Source organism: Brachypodium distachyon, chromosome 3 (assembly GCF_000005505.3).
Source record: "Brachypodium distachyon strain Bd21 chromosome 3, Brachypodium_distachyon_v3.0, whole genome shotgun sequence".
Lineage (NCBI taxonomy): Eukaryota > Viridiplantae > Streptophyta > Magnoliopsida > Poales > Poaceae > Brachypodium > Brachypodium distachyon.
The window spans coordinates 38,323,959-38,350,701 of record NC_016133.3 but is presented as its reverse complement, the minus strand read 5'-3'; the positions used below and the strand labels follow the sequence as shown (position 1 = coordinate 38,350,701).

At 44.5% G+C, this 26,743-nt stretch overlaps 3 protein-coding genes and 1 long non-coding RNA gene across 4 annotated transcripts; 3 read left to right on the top strand and 1 right to left on the bottom strand.

Annotated features, from left to right (window-relative positions):
- Positions 1-425: 425 nt before the first annotated feature.
- LOC106865392 (indole-2-monooxygenase) lies at positions 426-1,037 on the top strand. Its single transcript, XM_014900545.1, has one exon. It carries the CDS (start codon positions 426-428, stop codon positions 1,035-1,037), a length of 612 nt encoding a protein of 203 aa, XP_014756031.1.
- A 4,202-nt stretch (positions 1,038-5,239) lies between these two features.
- LOC100821630 (indole-2-monooxygenase) lies at positions 5,240-7,245 on the top strand. Its single transcript, XM_003574453.4, has 2 exons — positions 5,240-6,269; positions 6,360-7,245. Exons 1-2 carry the CDS (start codon positions 5,277-5,279, stop codon positions 7,026-7,028), a joined length of 1,662 nt encoding a protein of 553 aa, XP_003574501.1. The 5' UTR covers positions 5,240-5,276; the 3' UTR covers positions 7,029-7,245.
- Positions 7,246-10,221: 2,976 nt separating this feature from the next.
- Positions 10,222-16,916, bottom strand: LOC104583712. Its single transcript, XR_731642.3, has 4 exons — positions 16,565-16,916; positions 16,311-16,405; positions 10,962-11,525; positions 10,222-10,552 (listed from the first exon to the last, which is right to left on the bottom strand). It is a non-coding gene; the product is annotated as an uncharacterized LOC104583712 (long non-coding RNA).
- Positions 16,917-17,278: 362 nt separating this feature from the next.
- Positions 17,279-24,494, top strand: LOC100821328 (THO complex subunit 4D). The gene is made up of 7 exons (XM_003574452.3): positions 17,279-17,529; positions 19,134-19,346; positions 20,168-20,302; positions 20,392-20,460; positions 20,994-21,184; positions 22,989-23,036; positions 23,963-24,494. The coding sequence occupies exons 2-7, from the start codon at positions 19,191-19,193 to the stop codon at positions 24,174-24,176; spliced, it is 813 nt and encodes a 270-aa protein (XP_003574500.1). The 5' UTR covers positions 17,279-17,529; positions 19,134-19,190; the 3' UTR covers positions 24,177-24,494.
- Positions 24,495-26,743: the final 2,249 nt, after the last annotated feature.

The window sequence follows — 26,743 nt, the reverse complement described above, 5'->3', positions numbered from 1 at the left end:
TCGTCCGACTAGACGGATAACGCCCCTCATGTCGGCTCATTAAATGCGCCGTGCGCTTCACTCCTTGCCCTGGCGAGACTGCACACTGGGCGCCTGTCGCACGCCCACGTGGCATCGCTGCTCTGCTCGCTTGGCCCCGCCCTCACGGCGGGAACCTGCACCCGGGAACTCCCCTTCCCGGCAAGTGCCTTCCCGGGAGGTGTCCAGGCGGGAATATTCCCTGAAGCCCCGCGAGCCCTTCTGGGCTGGTAGCTTGCTGGGCAGCCTTCAAGTTGCCGCCCGATGCGAGATCCTCCCGGGAACTCAGCAATGCGACCCACGCGTCGTGTAGCGGTGGTACTCCGGGTGCCACTGGTGCGATATGGGTTTCTTCCGCACATGTCGTAGGAAAAATTTTGTTTTTCATACGACGAACCCATCACGCCATGGCGGAGATGGTGCGAAAGCCACGTCTATTGGCCAAGCTCCACGCCGAGGTGAGGAGCAAGACGCCCAAGGGCCAGCAGGCGGTGAAGAAGGACGACCTGAGCGGCATGGCCTACCTGAAGGCCGTCGTGAAGGAGACGCTCCGGCTGCATCCGCCGGTGCCGCTCCTCCTGCCTCGCATCTCCATGTCCAGCTGCGATGATGTCAATGGCTACGCTGTCCCGGCTAGGACACACGTCGTCGTCAACGCGTGGGCGCTGGGGAGAGACGCACGGTCGTGGGGGAAGAATGCGGAGGAGTTCTCGCCGGAGAGGTTCATGGCTGATGACGGTGGTGCGGCGGCGGGCGACTTCAAGAGGAGGGATTTCCAGTTCCTGCCGTTTGGAGCCAGGCGGAGGATTTGCCCCGGAATGAACTTCGGGGTGGCCTCCGTGGAGATGATGCTCGCCAACCTCGTCTACTGCTTCGACTGGGAGCTCCCCGATGGGATGCGGGAGGAGGACATCGACCTGACCGAGGTGTTCGGGCTGAGCAGGCATCGGAAGGAGAAGCTCCTTCTGGTCCCCACGACTCCACGAGATCATGCATCAACACTGCATGCCCGTGCGTGACGCTTGCTATCGGTAGCTCACCTCTAAGTTCTTGGCCGCGCCCGTGCGCCTGCGTTGCCGGAGAAGACGCGCCTAGCTGAAGCCTGAGATACTACCTCCGCTCTACTAATATAGCTGTAGTCTACAAAAATATAAAGAACTAGATGAAACCCCATGTGTTGCTGCGAATAGTGTGTTGCTGCGGGAATATTTCAGATCGATATTTGTGCAAATTGCTAGTCATTGAGTATTGGTAAAAACCTTGTGCGTTGCTGTTTATGAATTATGTTGGGTCTAAATAAAAACCTTGCGAAATTGAAGATATATACTTTTTTTTTACGAAGAGAGATACTCATATACTTGAAACATCAGTGTATTCTATATAATGTTTTGTGCTTGAAACAAATTCCTTAGCATTGGTACAGGTGCAAGGAATGAATGCCACGATCCAAATATGAAAAAATATATACTGATCTAAATGCCAAAAAAGTGTTGTCCTTTAATATATGCCCTTAGAAGAAATTTTCTTTTCATTACCTAGATGCAGGACTTGATAACCTCTGGGTGTCTAATAACTGCTTATCCATATTCACCTTGTCAGGCTGCGTCTAAGATAAGTATTGTGGCTCATCTTATTGATGACATGAAACTAAACACATTAAGCCTTGATATATGGCTTAGTAATGACAAATTACGCCTTGATATATGGCTTAGTAACATAGTCCAAACGATCCCTAGACATGTACTTCCTCCATCCCATAATTCTTATCGAAATATTACATGTACCTAGAAGTATTTTAGAAACAAATGCATTTATTTTTAGGCAAATTTGAGACAAGAATTATATATGAAACGGGAGGAGTACATGGCAATTACTGTAAGGTCGCTGCTAACGGTACAACAATACATAATTTATACAACATATATTCAGCATGCTGAGAGAACTTTAGATCGCTGCTAAAAGGTACATTCAATTTTATTAACAACAATCATATTAAATTTTCAAATAAACTCAATGCTGTTCTAAGCATATGTACAACTCAAATTTTAATCTACATACATTGGGTCACAACTGAAGGAATCAAGGAAATAAGAAAACATGATGGCTCACTACAATCCATGAAGCCCAAGATCCTTGGCGTATGGTACAAGACAAGAACATATAAGGAAATCGACTTAGGGTTTTGTTGTTGTTCTCAACAACAATTAGAGTAAGAGGTGCCAAAGCTCGGTAGCACAGGTACGAGTATAAAAGTAGGGCGCGTACGCTGGCCTTATAGCGAAGGTCGCCGTACACTTGGACAAGTTGACACGTCAATATTTTTTTAATAGGTTCGGTCGATTCTGCGGGTGCGACTTAGTCCTATGTTAGGAGAGGCTTCGAGAGGGTCGTTAGCCAAAGCGTTCGGGTCGATCGAGACTCCCCGAATCACTTAGCGAGAGGTCGAAAGGGGCATCCTCGTACTTGGGCCGAACGAGCTTTCCAAGTAGCGAGGTCGAGATACCCTTAAGACTCTAACCCGATTCCCTCTCCTTCGGGCTCGGGCCGAACGAGGCTTCCCGAGATCCCGAAACTAGATCTCCTCTCAAAGAGGCTCTCTAGCTCTCTCCCCTTGAGTTTATTCAAGTGAGAGTGAGTGGTACATACCCCCATGGGGGGGTATTTATAGCCTAGGAGTCCATGACAAAAGACCATGGCTACCCTTGGCGGAGAGAGAAAAGTGGAGGCAAAATGGTAAAAGTAGCTTCTTGGTTCATAGCTTTTGTATGCACCATGTGGGAAAAGTGGGGCTTGGTCCATGATCCATCATGGACTAAGGGCCCCCTCCTCACACCTTTCTTGCCCCCTTCTCTATCTCATTTGACCCTTTAACCATGGCATGAGAGGCTTGACTTGTTGACTTGTTTTCCTTTGCCACGTAGGATTGATCATGCCACGTGGGCGTCTTGACTCGTGCTTGGGAAATGTTGACCCAGTCGTCGCCACGTAGAATTTACGGCCCGGCCAATATAGGGGTTTTATTTTACTACAACAGGTTTAAACACCACTTGTAACCTACTCGGACTCTGCCCCCGAGACCTAGCCCCTTATATAAAAGACTAGGAGGGGCAGCGGGGAGGGATCACGTTCAATCTCAGACACACCACGCCATATCCAATCTGTGCACCATAGCTTTCAGGAGATCTTGTGATCTCGTTTCAATACAAGCTCAGACAAGTAGGAGTAGGGGTATTACCTCCACGAGGGCTCCGAACCTGGGTAAATTGTGCCCCTGTCTCCTTGTTGGACGACGAACTCGCCAGCACATCTCTTCTATCGAAAAACACAAGTCCATTAACATGGGCATTTCCATGGAGACCCACCGTGGCTTTCGCATACAGCACTTGATCTGTATGCACGGATCGTGGGAAATTATTGAGTGGGAATTGGAAAAGATAGAGGCAAGAGGAAGGGAAATGCCGGAAGTTTATTCCTTGATTAGTGTCACGGTTTCAATTCCTTAATCAGTGGGGCGGTTTCCATTTTGATAATTGGTTGCATCAAGCATTCCCCTGTTGCATAGGCCACATCGGTCGAGGGTGGGCTCCGAAGTTGGCGCAGGCGAAACACCTGTGACGCCGTAACGGAACGGGTGATAGGAGGTGACTTAGCTTCAAGTGGGGATCCCTATTTAGGTATAGAAGATGTTGCTATGTGGATTGGCTACATGTGCAGCTTGCTAAATTAACTGCACTTAGTGGGTTTCAATTTTATAAAGTTTATAGATGTCAAAAAAGTTGGTGCAACCTTAGAAAGTTGACACTCAATAAAAATTATACGCTCTACAGGAAAAAGTACATAGATCACATATGTAAGAGTAATATTATTTTGTTCGGACGAAATTACTTGTCGCAAAGTTTGTCAGAATTACTTGTCGCGGATTTAATACAACTTGCGATCAGTAATTCCGACCGGAGGCGGCATACGCCGATACGCGCCACAGGCCAACAGCTCGGGCAGCCGCATGTAGCCTAGAGCCAGGAACAGGGCAGCGTGTGGCTCGCCAGGAGCAGGGGCCGGCCGCCGGCGCCGCCGTGGTCGGAAGCATCGTATGGGCGTTAAAGGCATTTGGGCTGCTTTGCTTGACGTGACAACGACAGTGCCTTCGGCCCTTCGAGAAGAGAGGGGATGAATGCCCAAGGAAACCAGCGAGGACAGTAAGGCCCAGCGGTTTCCCTATCAGGTTAGAGGCCCAGTTTGAACTTTAAATGAGCCCAAACACCTTTAAGGCCCATACATGCGGCATGCAGAAATATGATCATCGCAACTTGTGCATGCATGCATGCTCGGCTAGCTGGGAGCTAGAAGAAGAAGATCAACAATAGTAATATGGTGGTATATCGCCGTTCATACGTAGCTTGCACGTGTAAATTCATCTTGAACTCGACTTGGTAGCTAGACAGCAGCAGAAATTAAGTTACAAACCGCATGGACGCATGGTTGTATATATATAAATTGTAAATCCATGTCTATCCATGCATCCGTCTCTGTCTTATCTCCTTCTATATAGATATGTCACTGGAATTTCTTCCATTGCATTGGCCGTAAAAGAAGAAATTTGCATGCCAGACAAATTACCAATTGGACCAAAATATTATTCTAGAAAAAAAATTGGACCACCATATCGATCAATCACACTTTGGCTATGTTTCTTCAACATACGTGCAACGATGGGTGAAAAGGTAGCCTACTAAGACGTGGACGTGCACGAGAATAAGCTAGCTAGCTAGCCAGCCAAGAAAGGAGGAATCAGCATTCTCAACGTAACCTCTCGTCTCTCGTTATTCACCCAAGATTTCCATATGTGTGCGTGCATGAACGTGGAATTGTGCGGATCGACTGATTTGGCTTGTTGCAGCCTGCCGCCATGATAAGAGACGTATGGTCTATGGCTCTGCGCTTCTGGAATTTCGAATCGATATGATGATGATCGTCCCTAGGTTACCGATAGATAACCGATTGCTACTCACCAAGTCAATCTGAGCCGCGCGCACTCACCAAGTCCGTGCAATCTGAGCCGCGCGCACTCACCAAGTCACCACTTGAAATCAAAGACGACTAGTTATCTGGTAAAAAATTCCACTCATTTACAATATAATATCATGCGCGGAAAAAATCTAACCAATTATTACAGTTCCCTTGGAATACTACTCTTTCCTGATGTGTATAAATGAGTGAGCAAAGCCGAGGAGCAAATTAACACGTACACGGATCGAATAATGCAGGTCGACATGGCTCAGCCTCAGCAGCAGCCACTACTCATCATCTTCTCTCCACAGGGGCTTCTCACTCTGTTCCTCTGCTCCCTTTTCCTCCTGCTGCTACGATACTACAATAACAAGCAGCAGCTCGACCAAGGCCGCCGCCGGCTCCCTCCTTCGCCACCAAGCAGGTTCCCGATCATCGGCCACCTGCACCTGGTTAACCCGGAAACCCCTCACGTCTCCCTGGCCGAGCTCTCACGGAAGCACGCGGGCCCCGACGGGCTCCTTCTCCTGGACCTGGGCCAGGCCCGCAACCTCGTGGTCTCCTCCCCGCGGGCCGCCGAGGCCGTCCTGCGTGCGCACGACCACGCCTTCGCCTCGCGCCCGCCTTCCGCGGTCGCCGACGTGCTCTTCAACGGCGTCTCCGACGTCGCGCTCGCGCCCTACGGCGAGTACTGGCGCCAGGCCAGGAGGCTCGTCACCACGCACCTGCTTAGCGCCAGCAAGGTGCGCGCCCTGGCCGGCGCCCGGGACGAGGAAGTGGCCCTGGTGCTCGCCAAGGTCCGGACCGCGGCCTGCGGCGCCCAAGGCGGCGCCGTCGACCTGAGCGAGATGCTGGGCGCCTACGCCAACGACGTCGTGTGCTGCGCCGTGTCCGGCAAGTTCTTCCGGGAGGAGGGCCGGAACGAGCTGTTCCGGGAGCTCATCGCCGGGAACGCGGCCGTGTTCGCGGGGTTCAACCTGGAGGACTACTTCCCGGGGCTGGCCAAGGTGCGCCTGCTCCGGCGGCTCGTGCTGGCCAGGACGATCGCGCTGAAGAAGAGGTGGCACGAGCTGCTCGACAAGATCATAAATGACCACGCAGCCAAATCTTGTTCGTCGCGGAAACAACATGATAGAAACCACGACGAGCAACAAGAAGATCAGGAGAGAGACTTTGTAGACGTTCTTCTCTCTCTTCAGCAGGAGTACAATCTCACCAGAGACAACATCAAGGCCGTCTTGATCGTAATTAATCCATTTACTCAATATTAATTAATTCCATGATGCTTATATTATTTGCATGTGTAATTATTTTTATTTTTTTCAATTATATAGGACATGTTTGCAGCGGGCACAGACACGTCATACATCGTCATGGAGTTTGCGATGGCGGAGCTGATGCGGAAACCCAGCGTCATGGCCAAGCTCCAAGCCGAGATAAGGAGCAAGACGCCCAAGGGCCAACAGACGGTCAAGGAGGAAGACTTGAGCGGCATGGCCTACCTGAAGGCCGTCGTGAAGGAGACGCTTCGGCTGCATCCGCCCGTGCCGCTCCTCCTGCCGCGCATCTCCATGTCCAGCTGCGATGACGTCAACGGCTACGCTGTCCCGGCCGGGACGCGCGTTCTTGTCAATGCATGGGCACTTGGGAGAGATGCACGGTCATGGGGGGAGGACGCAGAGGAGTTCTCGCCGGAGAGGTTCATGGTCGACCACGACAGCGCGGCGGCAACGACCGACTTCAAGGGGAGGGATTTCCAGTTCCTGCCGTTCGGAGCCGGGCGGAGGATCTGCCCCGGGTTGGGTTTCGGGATGGCCTCCGTGGAGATGATGCTCGCCAACCTTGTCTACTGCTTCAATTGGGAGCTCCCCCGTGGGATCCGTGAGGAGGACATAGACATGGCCGACGTGTTTGGGCTGACCATGCGTCGGAAGGAGAAGCTTCTTCTTGTCCCAACGATACCACCGGATCTCGAGCATGATGCTTGCGGTAGGTCAGCTTAAGTTCTTGCCCAACGTCTTGCGCCGGCGTTGCTAGAGAACACGTGTCTAGCCAACAGAGATAATTAATCACTCCGTTCTATAGGACGAAGTATGATGCAAGTACTCAACACTATAAAACTTCGCACGCTAATATGTACGAGTGTACTTGAATCGAACATTTTGTAATTTATAGTAAATTTCATAAATCACGTAATTTTGTGCAATTGGCACAAAACCACGGTTGACGTCAATTTTATGACAGAACTATTAACTCTTGAAACGGAGCTTCTCATATGACCCAAACCTACCAATTTAGAACATTAACAATGTTTCTGATACGTGGGTCCACTTATTAGATGTCACGTTAGATCCGAGGAGGCGGCATGCACGCTAGCAGGCCAGCAGCTCGGGCAGTCGCATGTAGCCCAGAGCCAGAACAGGGCAGCGTCCGGCTAGCCAGGCGCCGGCGCGAGCGTGCAACATGAGTTAAGATTTGATCAATTGACCATCAAAAAACTAAAGAATGATCTGATGGGGTAAGCTTCGGGGTGGCCTCCGTGGAGACGATGCTTGCCAACCTCGTCTACTGCTTCGACTGGGAGCTCCCTGGTGGGATGCGGGAGGAGCACGTCGACATGACCGAGGTGTTCGGGCTGGGCATGCATCGGAAGGAGAAGCTCCTTCTTGTCCCCATGACTCCACGAGATCATGCGTCAACACTGCATGCACACGCATGACGCTTGCTAGTGCTAGCGCTGTAGCTCAGCTCAAGTTCTTGCAGTACCTCACGCCCTTCCTCCTCCTCTACCTTCCCTATAATCTTCCCAACCTTCATCCCTGTCGTCTCCAGCTTCTCCTCCCGATCGATTTGGATCTCATCTGCGAGGTCCAAACATAAGGGGGCGCACTTCTAGTCTCCTCGAGCGTCGCCCAAGTACCCCCGTTTCTATTGTGGAAGTAAAATTTGTATCGGATTTGAAACTAATATATAATAAGTATATTAATAACTGAATGAAACATCGATATGTACATGGCCTGGTGGTTTGTGCATTGTCGCTCTGTTCTGGAGGTCGCAGGTTCGAATGCCTTCCCGTCCAATTTTTTGTTTCCTTTTCCTATTTTTTATAGATGTACACTAACGTAAAAATAGCATTATAAGATAATTTGTATATTTGTTTTATTTTTTTGGATGAGTTGCATATTCCGAAAACCATAACGGCAGAAATATTATATGTGCGAGTGTAATTATATAGGGTCTTCAATTTTTTATTTCTCTTAATATTTTGTTTTAAATTTTATATATGTACACTAACGTAAAATAGCAGTATAAGATAATTTGTATATTTGTCTTATTTTTTTGTGCTCCTATTTTTTTGGATGAGTTGCATATTTCGAAAACCATAACGGCAGAAATATTATATGTGCCGGTGTAATTATATAGGGCTGCACATTTTGAAAGCCTAAATTCGCACATTCGATGCTTCTCCGTCTCATGGGATTGCAACTAAAGTTTTTACAATTGCACCAAAATTTCTTTAAAAGGGGGAAGGAAAAAGGCAAGAAAAACAATAACTATCAAAATTTAAAAATTGCACCTGAAATTTTAGGTGCAATTTTAAAAATTGGAAGTGGAATTTATGTGTAATTTAAAAATTGCAAGTGAAATTTTATGCGCAAATTTAAAATTGCACGTGCAAATGTATATGCAAATTTTTAGCATGGATTGTTTTTCGTACGTATTCAGCCGTGCATGCACATGATGCCTGTGGTCTGTACTCAATCTTGTGCATGCATGTTCCGTCCAGAGCCGGTATTCAATCTCGCGTATGCATGTTCCGTCCAGAGCCGGTATTCAATCTCGTGTATGCATGTTCCGTCTAGAGCAAACTGATGGACATGGTATCTATCGACTGAGATTATCTTAATCTCAGTCGCCTGCTCCCTAGTCAATCCCAATTTGTATGTAATGGAATATCCATGACTGTCATGTAAAGTGATTCAAAAAAATTCTCAAAATTGTTAAATTTGAGTGTCTATTCACAGCATATGAGGGGGTCTTCATAGGGGAAAATGCACAAAGTCGGTGGTATGCAAAATTTCTATCACCTATCTTGGTGCAAATGATAGGAGACACCATACAATGCTAGGAACTACCTTTGTGGACGACAGAGGGTCATAACCGAGCCGCCTCTTTAGACCTTGATGGTATTTTACAAGGCTCCTATTTCACACAACCAAAAATTAGCTTGACAGACAGCTGCAAAACCCTCTAAGGACATGATAGATGGGTGTACATAGCTTCTACAAAGGACCTACCAACTTCCACGCTTTTTTATAGTGAAACGATGTGTCCGCTCGATGCGGGGTATGAGCTCTAAGATGAACTTTCAGTGTGACCCAATCGCCCAAAATTGTGACCACCATGTAGGTTTGGTAATTTGTCGAGTTGTAGATTCTCCTTCGGAGCATTATGTTAGATTGTCGTGTTAGAAAGAAAGAAAGAAAAAAGATTGTGTAGAATGCGAAAAAATGATTGCATGTTTTATCAACTCTGAAGAAGGAGCGTTTTTTTTTTATGTTTCGGATGTCGCTAGCTTTCTTGCTGAAAAGAGGACATAGATCATTAGATGAGATTAGCTTTTGCGTAAGTGGGGAAACTGGAAATCGGTAGGCCAACAGGTTAAAGGCCAGTTCTTTTCGGCTTCCCGAACCAGCTTCTCGAAGAAGCTGCCCTCTAGGCCTCCACCAGCTTCTTGGAAAAACCGCCACCTAAATTTGATTAAGCTATCAAACTAGTTTGGCCTAAAGTACTTTGAAAGTCTAGCTAAATTTGTGATGCGACTTCTCCAGAAAGCTAGGTGAGGACAGGTCTGTCTATAGGACAGACGCCTGGTTTTAGAACTGAAAGCAGTCACCTGGTTTTTGAACAAAGATCAGGCGCCTGTTTTTTGCTTTTGCACCAGTCGTCTGGTATTTTGGCAAAAAACAGTCAAATCTCACGTAAACTAGCCGGTTGGCCAGAACATAAACAAGCTGCTAGCTTTGGCGCCACAAGTAACATGGATGCAAACTACAACACAGCAGCATATGGAGCAACATGTAATTAAAGTACAAAACACAGAGTTGATTTCTGGTTTTTTGTTTGCAAACCTGATCTCTTGTGTGCAGATAAAAGATATTCAAAATGCTTCCAGGGTAGTAAGTTCCCAAGAGATAAGAGCTAACACACGATAGAACCAACTTGCAAAACACACCATTCGACATTATGTTATGGGACCAAAAGCTTAGATGCTCAGTGCATTTAGACTACTATGTTTGCTAAGATAAAGTGACCTACAACCATAACCATGACCATAACCATAGGGTAACCATATATACACAGGACATAAACTCCAAACTGACAAAGGTCTTTTAAACTCTGTTGACATAGACAACTAAATGAATCACTGCTGCAGGCTACAACTGGACATCGTTCGGAACACTACATCACAAACAGCCACACAAACGACCAAATCAAACGCACCACCGCCAAAATCAGAAGAGACCTGCACAAGATATGCTAATGATTAGCATTCCTAATCACTTGGAATCACCCGATAACATATATAGACACTTACAGTAGAAAGTACTGCCAATTCTGGTCAGTGTTACGGGCATAACATGATGTATGGCTGATTGGCAGAGGTCCTAGGTTGCAAGTTACAGAGAAATTAACCTCAAGCTAGTTGACAAGTTTTGAATTATGATGCATTAGATTGTAGTAACTTTTCAAAATGGTAAATGTTCAAATACTTCTGGATTGACACACAGGGACATGCCGAACATACTGTCATAAGCATTCTAATTTGAGAGTGAGACATAGCACGCAAAACATGCATTAGGATTTTCTGTTCGTCAATGAAATGAAAGTGCATAAAACAAGAGAGGAAGGATTGCATGTGACAGGAATAGTACCTTCCAAAAATCATTGTTGTAAGCGCAGTTGTTCCAGAAGAAAGTGCATCATGGCGAGAGCACTTCTCTGCAAACTGACTATCAGTTTGCACAAATCACCTCCTAACAACCTTCTCAACTCAAGAGGAAAGTCGGCATCTTCCATAACTCTAGAATTCTGACAGTGCAACCATGTTCAGTCAAATTTAAAAAATTCAAAATTAGAACTGCAGAACACATGTATTAACAAAGGGTGTCGCTACTTAGAATCCCACTTAGAATCACAGGAAAGGAGGCTATGTGGGCCCTGATCTGGTAGCTTCTGTCGATCTGGGAATAGAAACCTTGGCTAGAACCCACCCCCTACGACCTGCTGCTCCCCCAAACCTCACCCCAAGAAAACATAAAGCAGGAGAGGGCATGGCAGCTGCAATGAAACATAGAGGAAGCAGAAACAGCTGAACCCGCATGGATCAGCGGTCATCTTGAAAAGAAGGTACAACTGTCAGGTTCGTCAAAAAATAAAAACAGAGAGGAAGAAAATGATGCCCTTCACGCCTTGATCTCCATGCCACGACACCCCACCTGATCCGCCAAATCAGTACATGCAGGTCACAAAAAAAGCAGAAATATATGTTAGCTTTGATTGACAACCACTGCCACTAGTTGCCGACAACACTACCACAAAGTGCAGGGAAAAGATGAGTACAAACTTGGGTACAAACTTTCCAATAGAAGACAGGCATGGTTGACTGGAACAAGAAGCGACATAATAAGATAATAAGAACACCGATAAAAATTGAGAAAAATCTGGAACATAATAAGAACACCGACAAAAGGGTTGACAAATACATAAGAACATACTGACCTCTACAGTTATGCCTCTTTGTATTTAAATATTTACATAAGAACTTTCCAAAAGGCTTGTTATATGGGTTTTTTCTGTATGATTTTCAAGGCCTGTTCTGGACTGAACTTGGTCTATTATGGAGTGGACTAGGCTTATTCTCGGGTAGACATGGCCTAATCTGTAGTGGGCAAAAGAATCCCTTGAACCATTGGAATAGAGCTCATCTTGGAGTAAAATCAATCCAAAAAAGAATTCCTTCTAGTGTTGGAACATAATTCAAATCTAAGGCTAAAGACTAAAGGAAAGAAGAACTGAATTCAAATTTTCAATACAAAACTGCTTGGAATAGATTTTGGGATCTAACTCACAAATAAAAATAATACAGAATAGCTAGGGAAGCAAACTATGGGATCATCTAAAACACATACATGATAAAAATCTGCATAGGAGCAGAACTCAAAATTACACTACAAAAACTATAGTAGAAGCATACGTGGAAGCCATCATAGCCAGATAGCTGGGGATGCAATTCCAATTAAATCAGCTGCAATTGCATTTGTACATAACAAGAATTGCAAATAGTAAACTGCATGCAAAAAGATTTAAAAAGAAGTGCAAATTTGGTGTTCTAAAACCTATTGGAAAATCTGGAACCCTTTAAGAACAACATACGCTTCTATCTATGTTCTAAAACAAATTGAGTCTAGTTTCTAAACATTCAACACCCAGAGTTCAGGGTCAAATAATATTTAGTGTTCTGGATAGAACACCTTCCACATGACAACACCTACTGCAACTACAAATTTGAAAGGGCGAAACGCCTAAAACTCTTTATCATCATGTAATGAAGTCCAAATAATGGCAAAAACACGTGTAAACACAAAAATAAAAACTGCAATTGCAACTCGATACACTTAGAATTGTAGAGTTACAGTATTGCAACTAAACTAAAAGGGCGGTGCAATTTTGTAAGGCTTTGATTGCAAGTGATGATGGAACTTGAAAGTCTGAATCGTAAGTTTTGAAAAGATTTCAAATGCAAGTTCAGAAGAAAAAAAAGACAAAGTTAGACAGAGAGATAGAGTGTTCATATTGGTCGTTAAAAGAACAAAACTAACCATAGGCCAGTTTTATTGGACAAAATTAATGAAGTCCAATAATGAAGTGAACATGCCCTTTAAAGATCTAGCATGTTTAATAACTATTGGCCCTGTATTATCAAACCCTAGAGACAAAAGTGAAAGGGCATTTCGATCCCTAATGAGTTTTGGTGTTAATGACAACTTAATATGTGGACCAACCGTATGCTAAGTGTTTTCAGAAATTATATAGAATCAAGCAAAGCGGTTCGTTGTCCTCAAAGGAAAGAAGCGTAGAAGGATTTACGGCTTTTTATTTATATTGAGTCGTAGGAAAATCCGTACTATAAAGAGGGAGTCCATCTGGGAAGGCTTGGGTGAATCAATTTCACGTACACATAACCACCAAATTGCACCTACCAGATAGCCTCAATCCCACCGGTGAAGATTAGCTAAAACTTATTCTTGAACCAAAGGGTTCTACCTCTTTTTCCTATCCAGGGCAGCAGTACCGGTCATCCCAAGCCGGTAGTACCGGTCGCGGTAGTACCGCCCCGGTACCGCACCAGTGCTATGAGGTAGCAAAACGCTACTGACATATAGCGGCACTGGCACGGTACCGGTGCTGCACTACCGCTCGCGGTAGTACCGCTTGAGCTAGCGGTAGTACCGCCCTGTGCAGAAATTGCACATAACGGGCAGAAATCGGGGATCCTATAAAAGAGGGTCTTCGTCCCCAACGGTTCGTTACTCCATTCCTGCAAGCGTTCTTCACCTCCAAAGCTTCAAATCTCGAGATCTCTCTCCCTGGTGCTTCCCCCTAGCTAATACTTTGAGGAAAGGTTGAGAAGAGCTCGATCTAGGGTTTCACCAAATCAAAAGTTGATTCCCCTTGTTTTCCTTGGTGGATTTTGTTACTCTTGGGATTTTGGGATCCCTAGCCGGAAGGTGTCTCTTCAAGCACTCTAATCTTGTGAGGAGGTGTTTGAGTATTTGGGAAGGAGCCTCCAATTTAGTTGTGAATTCGTGCCCTTCTCCTTGTTTGTAAAGGTTCGGCATTCGCCTTCAAGGAAGCCATTAGTGGAACTCACTTCGCCTTTGTGGTGTTGTGAGAGCTCATCCCACCTTTGTGGCGTGGTGAGTTGGAGAATGGAGTGAGCCCTCGTGGCGTCTCTCCCTTTGTGGTAGAGCACTCCTCCAATCGGAGACGTACACCGATCCCAATAGGTGGAACTCCGGTGAAATCTTCGTCTTCCCGTGTGGTATCATACTTGCCCCTTTACTTACTTGCTTTACTTCATTGCCTATACTTTGCTTCGGCTATTGCACTTCATACTAGGGTTGCATTCACTTTAGAGAATCTAAAAATCCCTAGGATTAAGTGTTTGTATCTTTCAAGAAAAAGAAAAGTTAAAATTTGTTAGTCTCCTATTCACCCCCCCCCCCCTCTAGTCGACCATACCGATCTTTCAAAAAGACACAACTCGACGGGAAGAAAGGTACAACTACTCGTCAGATAGAAGTACCTAGGTGCATGGCTGGTCAAAAAAATATAGAGAAGAACAAAAGAGAGGAAGAAGAATAAATAAATACTAGAAGAGACACAACTCTCTGCTCTTATCGTGTATAACTAAAGAATTTGACTATATAAGGGAAGACACTAAGAGATAACAACATTAAACAGATTTCCATTAAAATGGTCTGGGAGGCAGGCATCATGTTCATGATAGAACCCAACCAAAATACAATTGCAGCTGTCAGGAATTGCAATTGCATGTATTGCATTGCAATTACTGGCTGCAAAGTCAAAATTCGTGATAGAACCCACCAAAATGCAGTTGCAGCTGTCAAAAAAGTGCAATCGCATGTATTTGCATTGCAATTACTAGTGCAAATTAAAATTCGTGGGCAAAGTAAAAAGCAGAGAAGTAAATTTATGAAATTTAAATTTAAAAGAAAAAAATGTAATGATATGCTTGTAATATTCAATTGCATTTGCACAAAATTGGGATTGCAATAGTAAAGCTCAAAAGTTACGGCCACAACAAAAGTTAAAGTTTGCATACGATTTAACGATACGGATAAAAAATAAAGTTACAGGCCACGGCCCAGAAAAATTCAATGGTAAAAACACACTGCAGTGGTGTCCATCATGATTACAACTAACAAATCGTATGTGTATATGCACCACTACATGACTGTATGTATGCACCACTACACTAGATCAGATTGAAATTCACAAACAAACCATATAGAGAAGCAGCTCAAACAGAGGAATTAAATGGGCCTGTGCACTAGAAGCATCAAATAATGAAGACCAAAAATGAGAAGGAAACACACAGAGTATAAACACACAGGAGAAATACACAACCAAAAGCAAAACCCTGTTAGTATTAAGGTGTAGGTGCAGCTGAAATTTATAGCTATTCAGAACAAGTTCAATTGCAGTCCAGGTAGTATGCAGGTTTTAATGGAATTACAGTATGCAGGTACTGGAAAGCTCACATGTGCTTTGCACCAGATGAACCGCAGCATGCAAATCCAGAACTACCAAATGTATTTGCTTCTTGTGAAACATTTCAGATGGGTGAGAGAGTGAGAGTTTTGCAATAGTGCTGAAGGGTGCAATTTTATTTCAAAAAGGCACTCTGTTTCGGACTGATTATGTAATGGCTAATGAATAGATTCCAACTAACAAAACAAAGAGAACATACATAGGAACCTAATATATGCAATTGTAGTTTAAAAATACCTGCTGTTATAACAAGAGAACAAATGCAATTTTATTTGAAAGTGGGTGCAATCTAAATAGGCATAGCTTTATCACAGAAGGGACCTATAGCAAAAGTGATTTATAGGCTACAAATTGACACTCCTGGTATTAGTTACCAATTATACAACAAATCAACACTTATACTAGACAAACCCTTAGAATCAGAAAATGGCCATGAAATGAAAAATTGCTATATTGGTTCCAAATACAAAAGGCAAATTACATTCATTGGCAAAACCAAAGCACATTCATGAACAAAACCAGAACACATCAGCCCATAATACATGAACTGGCCAAAATTGCGTTCAGCAGCTAAAACATAGTCTAAATCTCAATCCCTACTACAGTTAGCCGGCGTTCAGAAAGCATTCAGCCTGCTCTAAATCAATACATCAAAAACAGCACCACAAAACCACCAACAACCCCCGAATCAAACACCCCGCCAGCCAAAATTAAACAGAGGCCGTAGAATGACACCCAAAATATCTCCATGGTTCAGAGCAGACCAGTCTCAGCCGTCTAAGCGCAATGTCGCCACGAATATGAAATGCAAAACCTCGGGAAGTAACTACTGCCTTCGCATCGCCAACGAGGGACTAATCAGACAGCCGCAACAAATCACAAGTAATCAAACTCCATTTGTAGAAGAACACAACAAGCAAACTCACCGGAAGGCCGAATAGACTAAGGCCGAATAGACCTCGCCGTCGATGAGCGCGGATCGAAACCCCCTCCTGCCTCTGCCGTCTTCCCCTCGCCACACCTGAGCCAAGGAAAAAAATTCAAGCAGAAAAAATCACAGAGCATCGGTCAAATGAGCACACAACAACAGATCAAACGCCCCATCCCCGCAACCAAAACACAGTCGGTGAAATGAGCCCCAAAAAGAAGCAACCTAAAACATGGCGCACGGGCAACTCACAGGTGAGGACGGCGATCTCTGCGTTGTGGAGGGATGCCATGGCGGCGACGGCTTCATGGCGTCCATGGCGACACTACAGAAGAGAATGGCAAAGGAAGAGGAGGAGGAGGCCTAACACCGACGAGGGAGGGTTCAGGATATACGGCGGTGTGGGAGGAGGTGGAGCGGCCAGTGGCAGCGGCCGCCGGGCTGAAGGGCAGCGACCAGCTGAGCGGCGCCGTGAAGGACAAGCGGGCGGAGCTCAGAGGGCCGAGTGGCTCGAAGTGTGGCAAAAGCACCGACGGCCTCGTGTGCCAGCTCGAGCTGTTCCCCTCCCCGCCCACACATCTCCAGAAGAACAGAAGACAAGGGGATTGAAACATAAAAGAAGCGGTGGGAGCCAGAAGAAAAAAGAAAAGGAAACCCACCAAACTTTACCGGATCGCAACGCACGCATCCGACGGTGCACACGTCGCCTGTTTTTTCCACAAATTTCAGGCGCCTGTGCACTAGCAAAATCGGTTTTTTTAGCTGAGAGAAGCGTCGTTGGATCATTGGATGGTTGCACGATGGTATGTATAGTCAACCGCTCGATGGAAGGGCTCCGCAAACTCGGCCTGTCAAATAGCTGGGCCGTCGAGACCAGCTCCGCTGGCCCGTTATCATGGCGCGTGGTCTCCCTGCCGGCCCAAGTGTAGTACAAAGAAAACCGTAGCATTTTGTCAAGTTTCTCTAAAGCAGCAGGGAGAAAAGAAAAACAAAAACGGACGGGGGGCTAGGGTTTTGATTCCAACGAAACCCCAGCACGCCGCCTCCGCACCTCTCTTCCCCAAAATCGCCTCTCACTCCTCGGAGGCGGACGCCTCGTCTCCGTCCCGTCCCTCCTCCTCAGCAGCAGAGGCTCTAGACACCCAGGTCGGAAGCATCTACCGCCTCCCGACGAGAATCAGCGGCTGCCGAGTGCCGAATCCCTGAGCGCCCCAAGAGTAAGCCTTGATACGCCCTGTGCTCTTGTTGATTTCTTGGTCCATCCGGTTGTAGCGGGGTCTAGGGTTGACGCGAAATTGGGCGGGCTGAGGGGAGTTAGGTTGCGGAGGAAGTTGTGCACTAGCTTGTCACCGAGCTGCAACATGCGCGCTGCTTCTTGTGCCCTCGCGGGGGTTTAAGTCTAGATGTAGTCTTGCAGATGACAGTAGCGTGAAGAGGCTTGTTTTCCTTCTTTTGCTCGAATTGACAGTGAGGGATTGGATCTTTAGAATTTTGTTTGCCAGATCCTCGTTTCTCTCAGTTCAAACTTGGTTTTGGTGGGTTCTGTTCCTTTCTCCTGGAAATTTAATCAATGATGGTTCCAAATAGGACACTCCTGAATGGGGGATATGAATTATTTAGCTCACTTGTTTTTTCAAAACATGCTTATGCCAAGTGGTGCTACATCGCAATTGGATTAGTAAGATGCATGATGAAATGGATTAGTGCCTGGTGGAGAAGCAGGGATACGAGCATGGGGATACGGATATGGGGATACGGGATATGCCATTTTCCAAGAACAGCCATATGGGGATACGGCAGAGTATAAGTATATTGTAGAAAAATACACAGCATGGAAGAAAGATTAAATTATATTTGTAGATGGAAGATGAGAGTGCTGCACATATGTTGCCTGGTTTCCATTGATGTATGACTTTAAGCTTGAAGCAGTCAGGCAGGTACTAAAAGCTCAAGTAACCCTTCACTTAAAGGCTAAAGCCCATATAAGACCCAGTTTCAGAAAACCCTAGACTAAAGTAACTTCCTTTTTCTTTTCTTTTTTTGCGGGTAAGACTAAAGTCACTTCCAGCCTCCACACCACCAGCATTCTTGCCTCCAGTTGCACCCAAGCTATGGCGGGAGAGGAGGACAGCAGTAACTGCTCTGTTGCCTGGAAATTTTTTCTCGATGGTGTCTGCCGTCCCCGTCTTCTCACCTGCTGCTGCAATCCCCTCCTTTCTCCCCATCCTTATCTTCTCCCTCATTGACAGGTTCTGTCCCCATCTTCCTTTCGCCAGGATGTTCTTCCTCGCCGGCGGGCGCCATTCCTATCTTCCTCTCCTTGTGTATCCCATCCGTATCTTGTCAGTATCCCTATTTTTTTCTTTCCTTTTAAATCGAAAAAAGGGATACTCGGGGATACACGTATCGTCCAGTGTACTGGTGGATCCCCGTATCGCTGACATACTGCATGGGGACACAACCAATGTTGCTGTATCGATAGAGGTGCTACTTGCTACTTGCATCCTGGTAGCACCAGGTTGACAAACGTTTGTTTATGATTAGAGCCAACACATTGAGATTCCATTGAGTTGAACCTTTTGTACTGTAATCTGTAATATAGTATAATCCTTTTGATGTGTGTTATCCACTTGTTAAGTTTTACTGTACTTGCATATAATATGGATGCATTGTGCTATCCATTAATTTCATTAAACTTGGCCACATCAAAGATATCTCTTCATTTACAACTTAACACATGTTTGTTTAGTTTCTTATGAGTTTGGGTTATGAAGGTATGGATGATCATATCTAACTTGTAAAGTTACCATCTGTTCTTCAGGTTGTCAATTTATTGTTGGAGACTTGTCTTGTCTGCCATTGACTGAAACGATTTAGGATGTCATTTTATGCAAGAAGGGATGGAGACAGGGGTAGTAACCGCTTTCATGGAGGAGGTGGGCGAGGTGGACATGTCATGCGTGGAAGATCAGGACTGCCTCCTCGAGGACCACTTGGGATTAACGCCCGACCATCTGCACGCATTATTGCCAAGGCAAGGCCAAAACTGTCACTATGTTTTTCTTCATGGCCAGATTCCTGAATAAAGTAGAAAACTGAATGAGGAGAGCATCCCTAAGTTCATTATTATATGGAGGGACAGTAATAACAGTGGTGTTTACCACTAGCAAGCCTTTGTTGGCTAGAGCGTCTCGTTTGTCATGTGGAGGGGCAGAAGTAACCTTGGTATTTCTCCCTAAGGAATACATTGTTGGGTAGAGCATCTCTAAGCCTTTGTTTATGGAATGGCAGAAGTAAATGTGATGAGTACCTCCAATGGAAACTTTGAAGGATACCACCTGTTTATCAAACAGAAAGGCCTAAACAAAAAAAAGATACTTTCTGGAGTTCCTGCAATTCGATGTGTATGGTACATGAGGCACCGAAGGAGGGGTCTCCACTCACCCTGTTGCTATGTTCAAAACTTTATGGAGTTCTTGCAATTTGATGTGTATGGGTCCATGAGGCACTGAAGGGTTTTGGAACTGCAATGTGCCGCTCTTGAGACAGTTCTGGACTCTACTCCACAGAGGTGCTAGGTGCTTCTAGGCTGTCTCCAGAGCAAGTGCTTGAGCCATTTATAAATTTGGCTTTGATATCGGTGATATTGTTGGAACCCTTGTCCTCCCCATTGTTAACTTCATGCAGTATTTCATAGCTTAGCTGCTTTTCAGTAACTTGTTGCTTCTCTACCATAATGGTTGATACCAAGTCAATGTGGTTCCTAATTGTTGGCATGATCATATCAAACAGTTTGAGGTGGTATTCTTCTATGGTGACATGTTTCCTCACATGCTGGTTCTTTGGCATTTTCAGTCTTTCAGCAGAACCAAAGATATGACCTGGAGACCTGATCTGTTTAGTGATAGTATGGCGGCTAGTGGAATAGAAACTGGTACAAAGTTGTACATTTCAAACCTGGACTATCGTGTTTCGAACGAGGATATAAAGGTTTGTGAAACAAAAAATCCTGAATTCAGCATTTAACCATTCCTCGTTTGATATAAATGTATCTAACATAGTTGCAATTTCCCTTGTAGGAGCTGTTTTCAGAAGTTGGTCACTTGAAACGCTTTGCTGTTCACTTCGATGGATATGGTCACCAAAATGTTCGTATTTCTTGTGGTATTTCAATTTTAATTATACAGAATATTTAGAACTTTTAATGTGCATCTTTTGTGCTACATAGTTCTTTCTACTTTACTCGTAAGTGATTTTTTTTTTGCAATCTATGGAGAATACACATGATATGATGCTACACACAATTCAAGTGCAATTTAGGATATTAAAACTTTTTCCCACCGTCCCCTAGGTAGTTTCCGTTTGCTCTACATGGATATATAGTTATAGTATACTTATGCTATCAATGATGATTTCTAGTAAGAAAGTATATCTTACATTTGACACCGCGTGAATAAGTAAAAGGCAGAATATGAAGAGTTTATGTAGAAATACAGGGCTAATGTCTTGGCTAGTTTCTCCTCGTATTTGAGCATGAATTCATGCCTATCCATTTCTTTTTGTTAAGTGCAGATGACCTGTTTATATTAATTTTACTTTGATGCTGGTGTTTTCTCTAAGCCTGTAGTGACCAAAAATCTAGATTTTCGCTGCACTCATTTTTTTATTTTATTTTCTGAAGGGTACGGCGGAGGTGGTATTTACAAGGAGGAGTGATGCGGTTGCTGCATTGAAACGTTATAATAATGTTCTACTTGATGGGAAAGCTATGAAGATAGAAGTTATTGGAAGTGACTTGGGTTTGCCTATGACACCTCGTATAAATGTCGTCGGGGCTTCTAATGGCAGAGCTACGAGAACAGTTGTCATGACGTAAGTGTTTTTTCTTCTAGCGATTTGTGATTATCATTTAGTGTTATACATTTGGCCACAAGCGTTGTGATGAATATTTTGCTTCATCTAAGTTCAATGCGTGCTGGTGTTCTGCTGATGCCCCATCAGCTTCTGAGGATCAATTAAATGACCTAAAATCTCAGCTAGATCACCCACGAGCCATGGCCTACTCTGCTTTCTAATATGTCTGATCAACTTTCATTAAGAAGTTTCTTACATGCCTGTGTTTATGGCCTGTAGTTGTCAGTACCCTTTCAAATTATTGTTGATTCATGTATTCTGTGAAATATGTTACTCCCTCCGTCCAACAAAAGATGTCTCAAGTTTGTCAAAATTTGGATGTATGTAGACATGACTTAGTGTATAGATGCATTCAAATTTGGTCAAAGTTGAGGCATCCTTTGTTGGACGGAGGGAGTATATGCAATTAGTACTTATACAGGACTACAGTAGTTAAAAATGAGGAAAATTCCAAGTGTTGGAATTGGGCCTCTTTGATTTACGTGATTCTGAAAAATATAGGAACGGGAAAACACAGGAAATGCATGCGTAAAACAGAGGATCGCTGAATACTTGAACTCTGTAAACTCACATGTTCGATTCTTAGGAATAGGAGAAACACATGAATCCTACTAACCCCAGACAAACCGAAGTCAAACCAGTGGCAAAGCCGCAAAAGTAGAATTATGACTTCATTATGCTACTAAAGATCCTTGCATTGTTCTTCGTGCATAAGTATTCTGGAATGAGGTCCAAGATGATTGCAACTTCCTGTGTTTTAACCCTTGAAACCGAGACCAAAGGGATTTCTCTATTTGTCCTTTTATTCTGTTCCTAAGCAAATGGATGTGCCAAGATTTTTTTAATAGCGGGCTATAGCTGCGCTGTAGCGTTCTCAGAGTGCTCCTGCTACGGTATGACCATTATTACCATATGGCAGCTACTGGCGCTAAACTCCTTAGCGGTAGCAGGAGAAAAGAGTTGCTACATCAGATTGGGAGGGTGGGCCAAAAATTGAGCCCATCGACTGAAATTTGCTGCACTCAAGGCCCAAACTCACAGCCTAAAGACCTCAGCTCCCTCCCGCGTCTGTTCCTTAACTGAAATTTGCTGCACTCAAGGCCCAAGCTCACAGCCTAAAGACCTCAGCTCCCTCCCGTGTCTGTTCCCCGACTGAAATTTGCTGCACCCAAGGCCCAAACTCACAGCCTAAAGACCTCAGCTCCATCCCGCGTCTGTTCCCCAGCTTCCAGCCGACACACACTCACCTCCCCTCTTGAGAAGAACCTTAAACCTAATGGAGACGTTGGCTGGAAGACGGTGGCCGGGCGACGGCTACATTGTGCTTTCAATGGCTGGCGACTGGCGGTGGCTTACTCCACCCATGCCTGAAGAGCACCAAGGGGACCAGCTCAAGTCCTCAACTTAACTTCATATTTTTCTTTTTCTTTTTTGTGTGTGAAAACTCTATCTGTCAAAGTGGTGCTGTAGGGCTGCTTTAGCGTCTTAGCAGCTGGAAAAAGTTCCAGATGCTGCTAAGTTGCATAGTGCCCTATCTAAAATCATGATAGTGCCATCATAGGAAGATTTCCAATTCTTATGTTCTTCATCCACTTTTCCTATGAATCAAATGAGCCCTCTTAACTGTTTGATGTGCAGTTCCAGCATTTCCAAACAAGGCCTAACTGTGTTTTTTCATGCTTGTACTTGGCAGTTTAATAATGCTTTTGAATATGAACAGTACACTGCTATGTTTCATCTCAACAAAAATGTTACATTTCAGGCCTGAAATGGGTCGACGTGGTGGTGGTGCCAGCAATAGGCCTTTGAGGTAATATATCAACTTCTAGCTGTGCAGTTCATTTTGTTAATACGTAACAAGTACCTTTTATTTTCTTTGTCCTATGTATGGTGAAGCTATTGCTTCGTTGTTAACTGACTATTACTAGCATTAGAAGTTTGCCCTGCTTCCAGAAAAAAGTACTTATTAGGTATTAGGGATTTCTTGCAAACAAATATCTTTCGATTCATTTTGCTTGCAACTTGCGTGATCAATGTTGTGAGAACAGTTTCTTTGAGAATTTCGTGCTAGCCCAGTGGTGTCTAGTCTGGGCGGACTAAACCTGGTTGATTTATTTCACAGGTCAATAAACCAGTGTATCTATTTGTCTTCCTGATAGTATGTCAGGGGTGTAGAAAGTGCTTTTGGACTGATTTTTTTTCCTTTTCTTTTTTTGAAAAATCATATTCGGAAGCTTCGCACAACCAAACAATATTTTCTAATAAAAATTTACAGGCATGTAACATACACATTTACGTGTATTTGTTTTCATATTTTTTTGAAACTTCAAAATATCATTTTTGAACTTTTATTTTAACCAGCCCAGGAGCCAAAACGTCACTGTGCTCGTAAGTAGGTCCAATTAGTTTTTTTTTCAAATAAAAACATTTCAAATGCTCTGGTGGGAGGTATAATTAAATGTTACTACCAATTTTGTAGCATGGAGCGGCCATGTTTCCAGTTGTTCCTGCCATAGGAGGACAAATTTACTGGTAGTTTATACATGTATGTATCCGAGAAAAGACAAAAACGCAAAAAAAGGAGGTTGCTTTTGACTAACTGTTATTGGTGTGTCTTCTTTTTGTATGGTTTTGGAGGTTGGTGTTAATGGTTTTCTTTTGAGTTTGGTGCTCCCAAAATGGTTTGATTTGTGTAATACTGTATCTTTTTTCCTGACTCTCAGTTTGCCATTTCAGTAATCCTGCCAACAGATGCAATCGTGGTGCTTTCCAAGCTGGCCGAGGCCGAGGCAGAGGTCGTGCCCCATTCCAAGCCCAGTTCCAGGGACGAGGCAGGGGTCGCGGTCAATTCCGGGGCCGCGGTCGGGGAAGAAAGCAACCAGAGAAGACTGCAGATGACCTGGACAAAGATCTGGATTCCTATCATGCCGAGGCAATGAAGACCGACTGATTGTTGCAAGTTAGTGATGGCGGTGCTGCACTTCCGCATGGGCTTCAACATTATCCAATGATCAGTTGTATCAGTTTGAGCAGTAGTATTTCTGGGAGCAGATATCTTTCTGCGCTGGTTCCGAAACCAACTTCTCTAGTGGTCTATTTGCAATCTGCAGCCTTAGATGTTACTTTTGTACTGGTTGTCTAAGATTATCGTGTTAAGTAGAAGAAACAAACAAGCTTGCGATGCTATTCGATGACTTGTTTGTTATCATGCCTAGAAACCCCGCCATTAAAAAATTGTCAAATTTTTCGGCTATGTTCTTTGGAAGCATTGTGGTTTATCCGGCCATAGTAGGCAGCGTAAAATCTACTTTGATGTTAGACGCTGGCTTAGAATTTGATTAATCGTTAGCCGACGTGCCTTGCAAAGATTTACTGTATCATAAGAGTTACTAAAAATTATTTACTGATTTCTACTACGAAACACCAAATAGTCACTGTAGTTTGTCCTTAGTGGTGTGTGCTTAAAGTCGCATCGTTTGTCCTCTAAGAAGAAAAATATTACCATTATAGTCAGGAGATTTGACGTAAAATGAAAACCAGATGGCACAGCAAACTATATACTGTCAATGTATTTACAAACAGAAGAAAGGCACAACAACAGGATTCTGCTAAGCTGCCTATCCATGGGATGGGAAGATGATCATACAGGGACAGCACACCAGCATATCATACCGAACTACCGAAAGACACTACATCAGCCTGTTCAAAAGAGAAATTTGGGCCTCAATCTCCAACCGAGATGGCCTGCCCAGCGCGGCGGAGTGGCGACGACGACGGCGAGACCCGTGGCGACAGCTCGCGGAAGTCGGTTACCGACGGCCTCGTCTCCGGCAGCTGCAGCCGGTGGAGGAGCTCCCTGGCCTTCTCATCCTCCTGCTTGATCTTCCTGACCTGGCTGTGGACCGGCGCTTCTTGCTCCAGCTTCAACAGTTCACCCCTTGCACCTTGCTCCGGCAGCATCTCCTCCTCCATGATGGGAGCAAAAGCAAGACCGACCTTTTAGTTTTCTTGGTTACTTCCAAACCATTTGCCACTAGTGTCACAATATATATAGTGCAAGGTGTAGACAGAGACAGAGAAGGCCTTGAGAGAAAGAGAGAGGGTTTTGGTTTGTTTGTTCGATATTAAGTTTTGTAGGAAGGAGCTGGTGGGTGAGAAAAGTGAAATAGGTTGGAGATAAGCTTTTATTTCAACTGCATAGAAATAAACATACATGCCAACCATCCTCGATGTTCCAGAGCAATGACATTTTTAGGGGTAAGGAATAGTTTACTTGCATGATTGAGATGGCCTTGGTAACCACTAGCTAGTCTTTTGGCAAAGACGTGTAAAAAATGTTTCTTGGTCGAATTAAACTTCCTTTTTTTTGGCAGCAAACTTCCTTTCTTTGTAAGGCGTGTCTTACTTTTGGAAAAAACTGTCACAAGAAATTGATGGTTAGAATCTACTGGTACAACTACTTCCTGAAGGTGAAAAATGTGCCACACAATCATCAGTAAAATATGATTAACACCAAAGGATCAATAGAAATCAACGACGAGTGATGCGTAACACAGAGACTAAACAGGACAAGACTCCCCCCGTAACCCCGTTGCCGAGTCCTTCTCGGCGACTGCGTGGAAGAAACGGCCAACTGTCCACGTGGATATAGATTTATACTGGAACCACAACATGGCTTCGGTCTCTGCAAAATATTTCGAGATTTTTTTATAGAACGGAACGCAAATATATTTCAAGAAATTTGGCGACGAAGAACCTACAGTGGTATTATCTAATCTTTTTACTACAAGCAATGCTGATTTTCCTCGGCCTTTTCTGGTTAAACTTGTGACTCTGTGAGCTCATATAGCAGACGCTTCTAAGCTCAGCTCAGCGTCATTCCAAAGCTCAAACACGCGTGATGACCACTAAAGTGGGAATGCTCAAACACTTTAGCATATGTGGGGTACATGACATTTTGTAAAGATCCAAAATTTCAATATCGTACTTGGTCTCACTTGGAAGATATGAAATGGGCCAGCAGAGGAATGAGTGTACTAGCGATGAATTCTGTAGTATCAAATGGGGCAGCAGAGGAATGAGTAAAAGAATCATCAAATACTCATGTTGCAGTTGTCTTAACTTCTTTTGTATAACTTTCAACCAAGATCTTGAAATTTCACAGGTTTATTATAGTATCAGGTCCTGCATATTTTCTGGCACCCTATATATTTTGCGAGGCATCGACACTGCTGAATTGGCTTTTGCGATGCCTCGCACATTGTTAAAGGAAACTTTTGGATGGACGCATGGGTTAAGTATAGTTAGAGCTCCAACCTTGCACCTAATGTTGGGATAATGTCACTTGACCAGCTGCAGCTCGCTAGATGGAAGCGGCAAAGCAACAACAACCCTTTCTTATCCTTCTTTTTTCCTTTTCTGCGAGGACCTTCCTTAGCCTTCAAAGGTAGAAGAAAGAAAAATGGATAACATTCACAACTGGTAGTATATGCTACTGGCGATTGGTGCAACTAACCG

Coding starts and splice junctions, on each gene's coding strand:
- LOC100821328 (XM_003574452.3), top strand. CDS start 19,191: ATGTCATTTTATGCAAGAAGGGATGGAGACAGGGGTAGTAACCGCTTT. Junction 20,303..20,391: donor TTTCGAACGAGGATATAAAG/GTTTGTGAAACA, acceptor TTTCCCTTGTAG/GAGCTGTTTTCAGAAGTTGG. Junction 23,037..23,962: donor GCCAGCAATAGGCCTTTGAG/GTAATATATCAA, acceptor TTGCCATTTCAG/TAATCCTGCCAACAGATGCA.
- LOC106865392 (XM_014900545.1), top strand. CDS start 426: ATGGCGGAGATGGTGCGAAAGCCACGTCTATTGGCCAAGCTCCACGCC.
- LOC100821630 (XM_003574453.4), top strand. CDS start 5,277: ATGCAGGTCGACATGGCTCAGCCTCAGCAGCAGCCACTACTCATCATC. Junction 6,270..6,359: donor ACATCAAGGCCGTCTTGATC/GTAATTAATCCA, acceptor TCAATTATATAG/GACATGTTTGCAGCGGGCAC.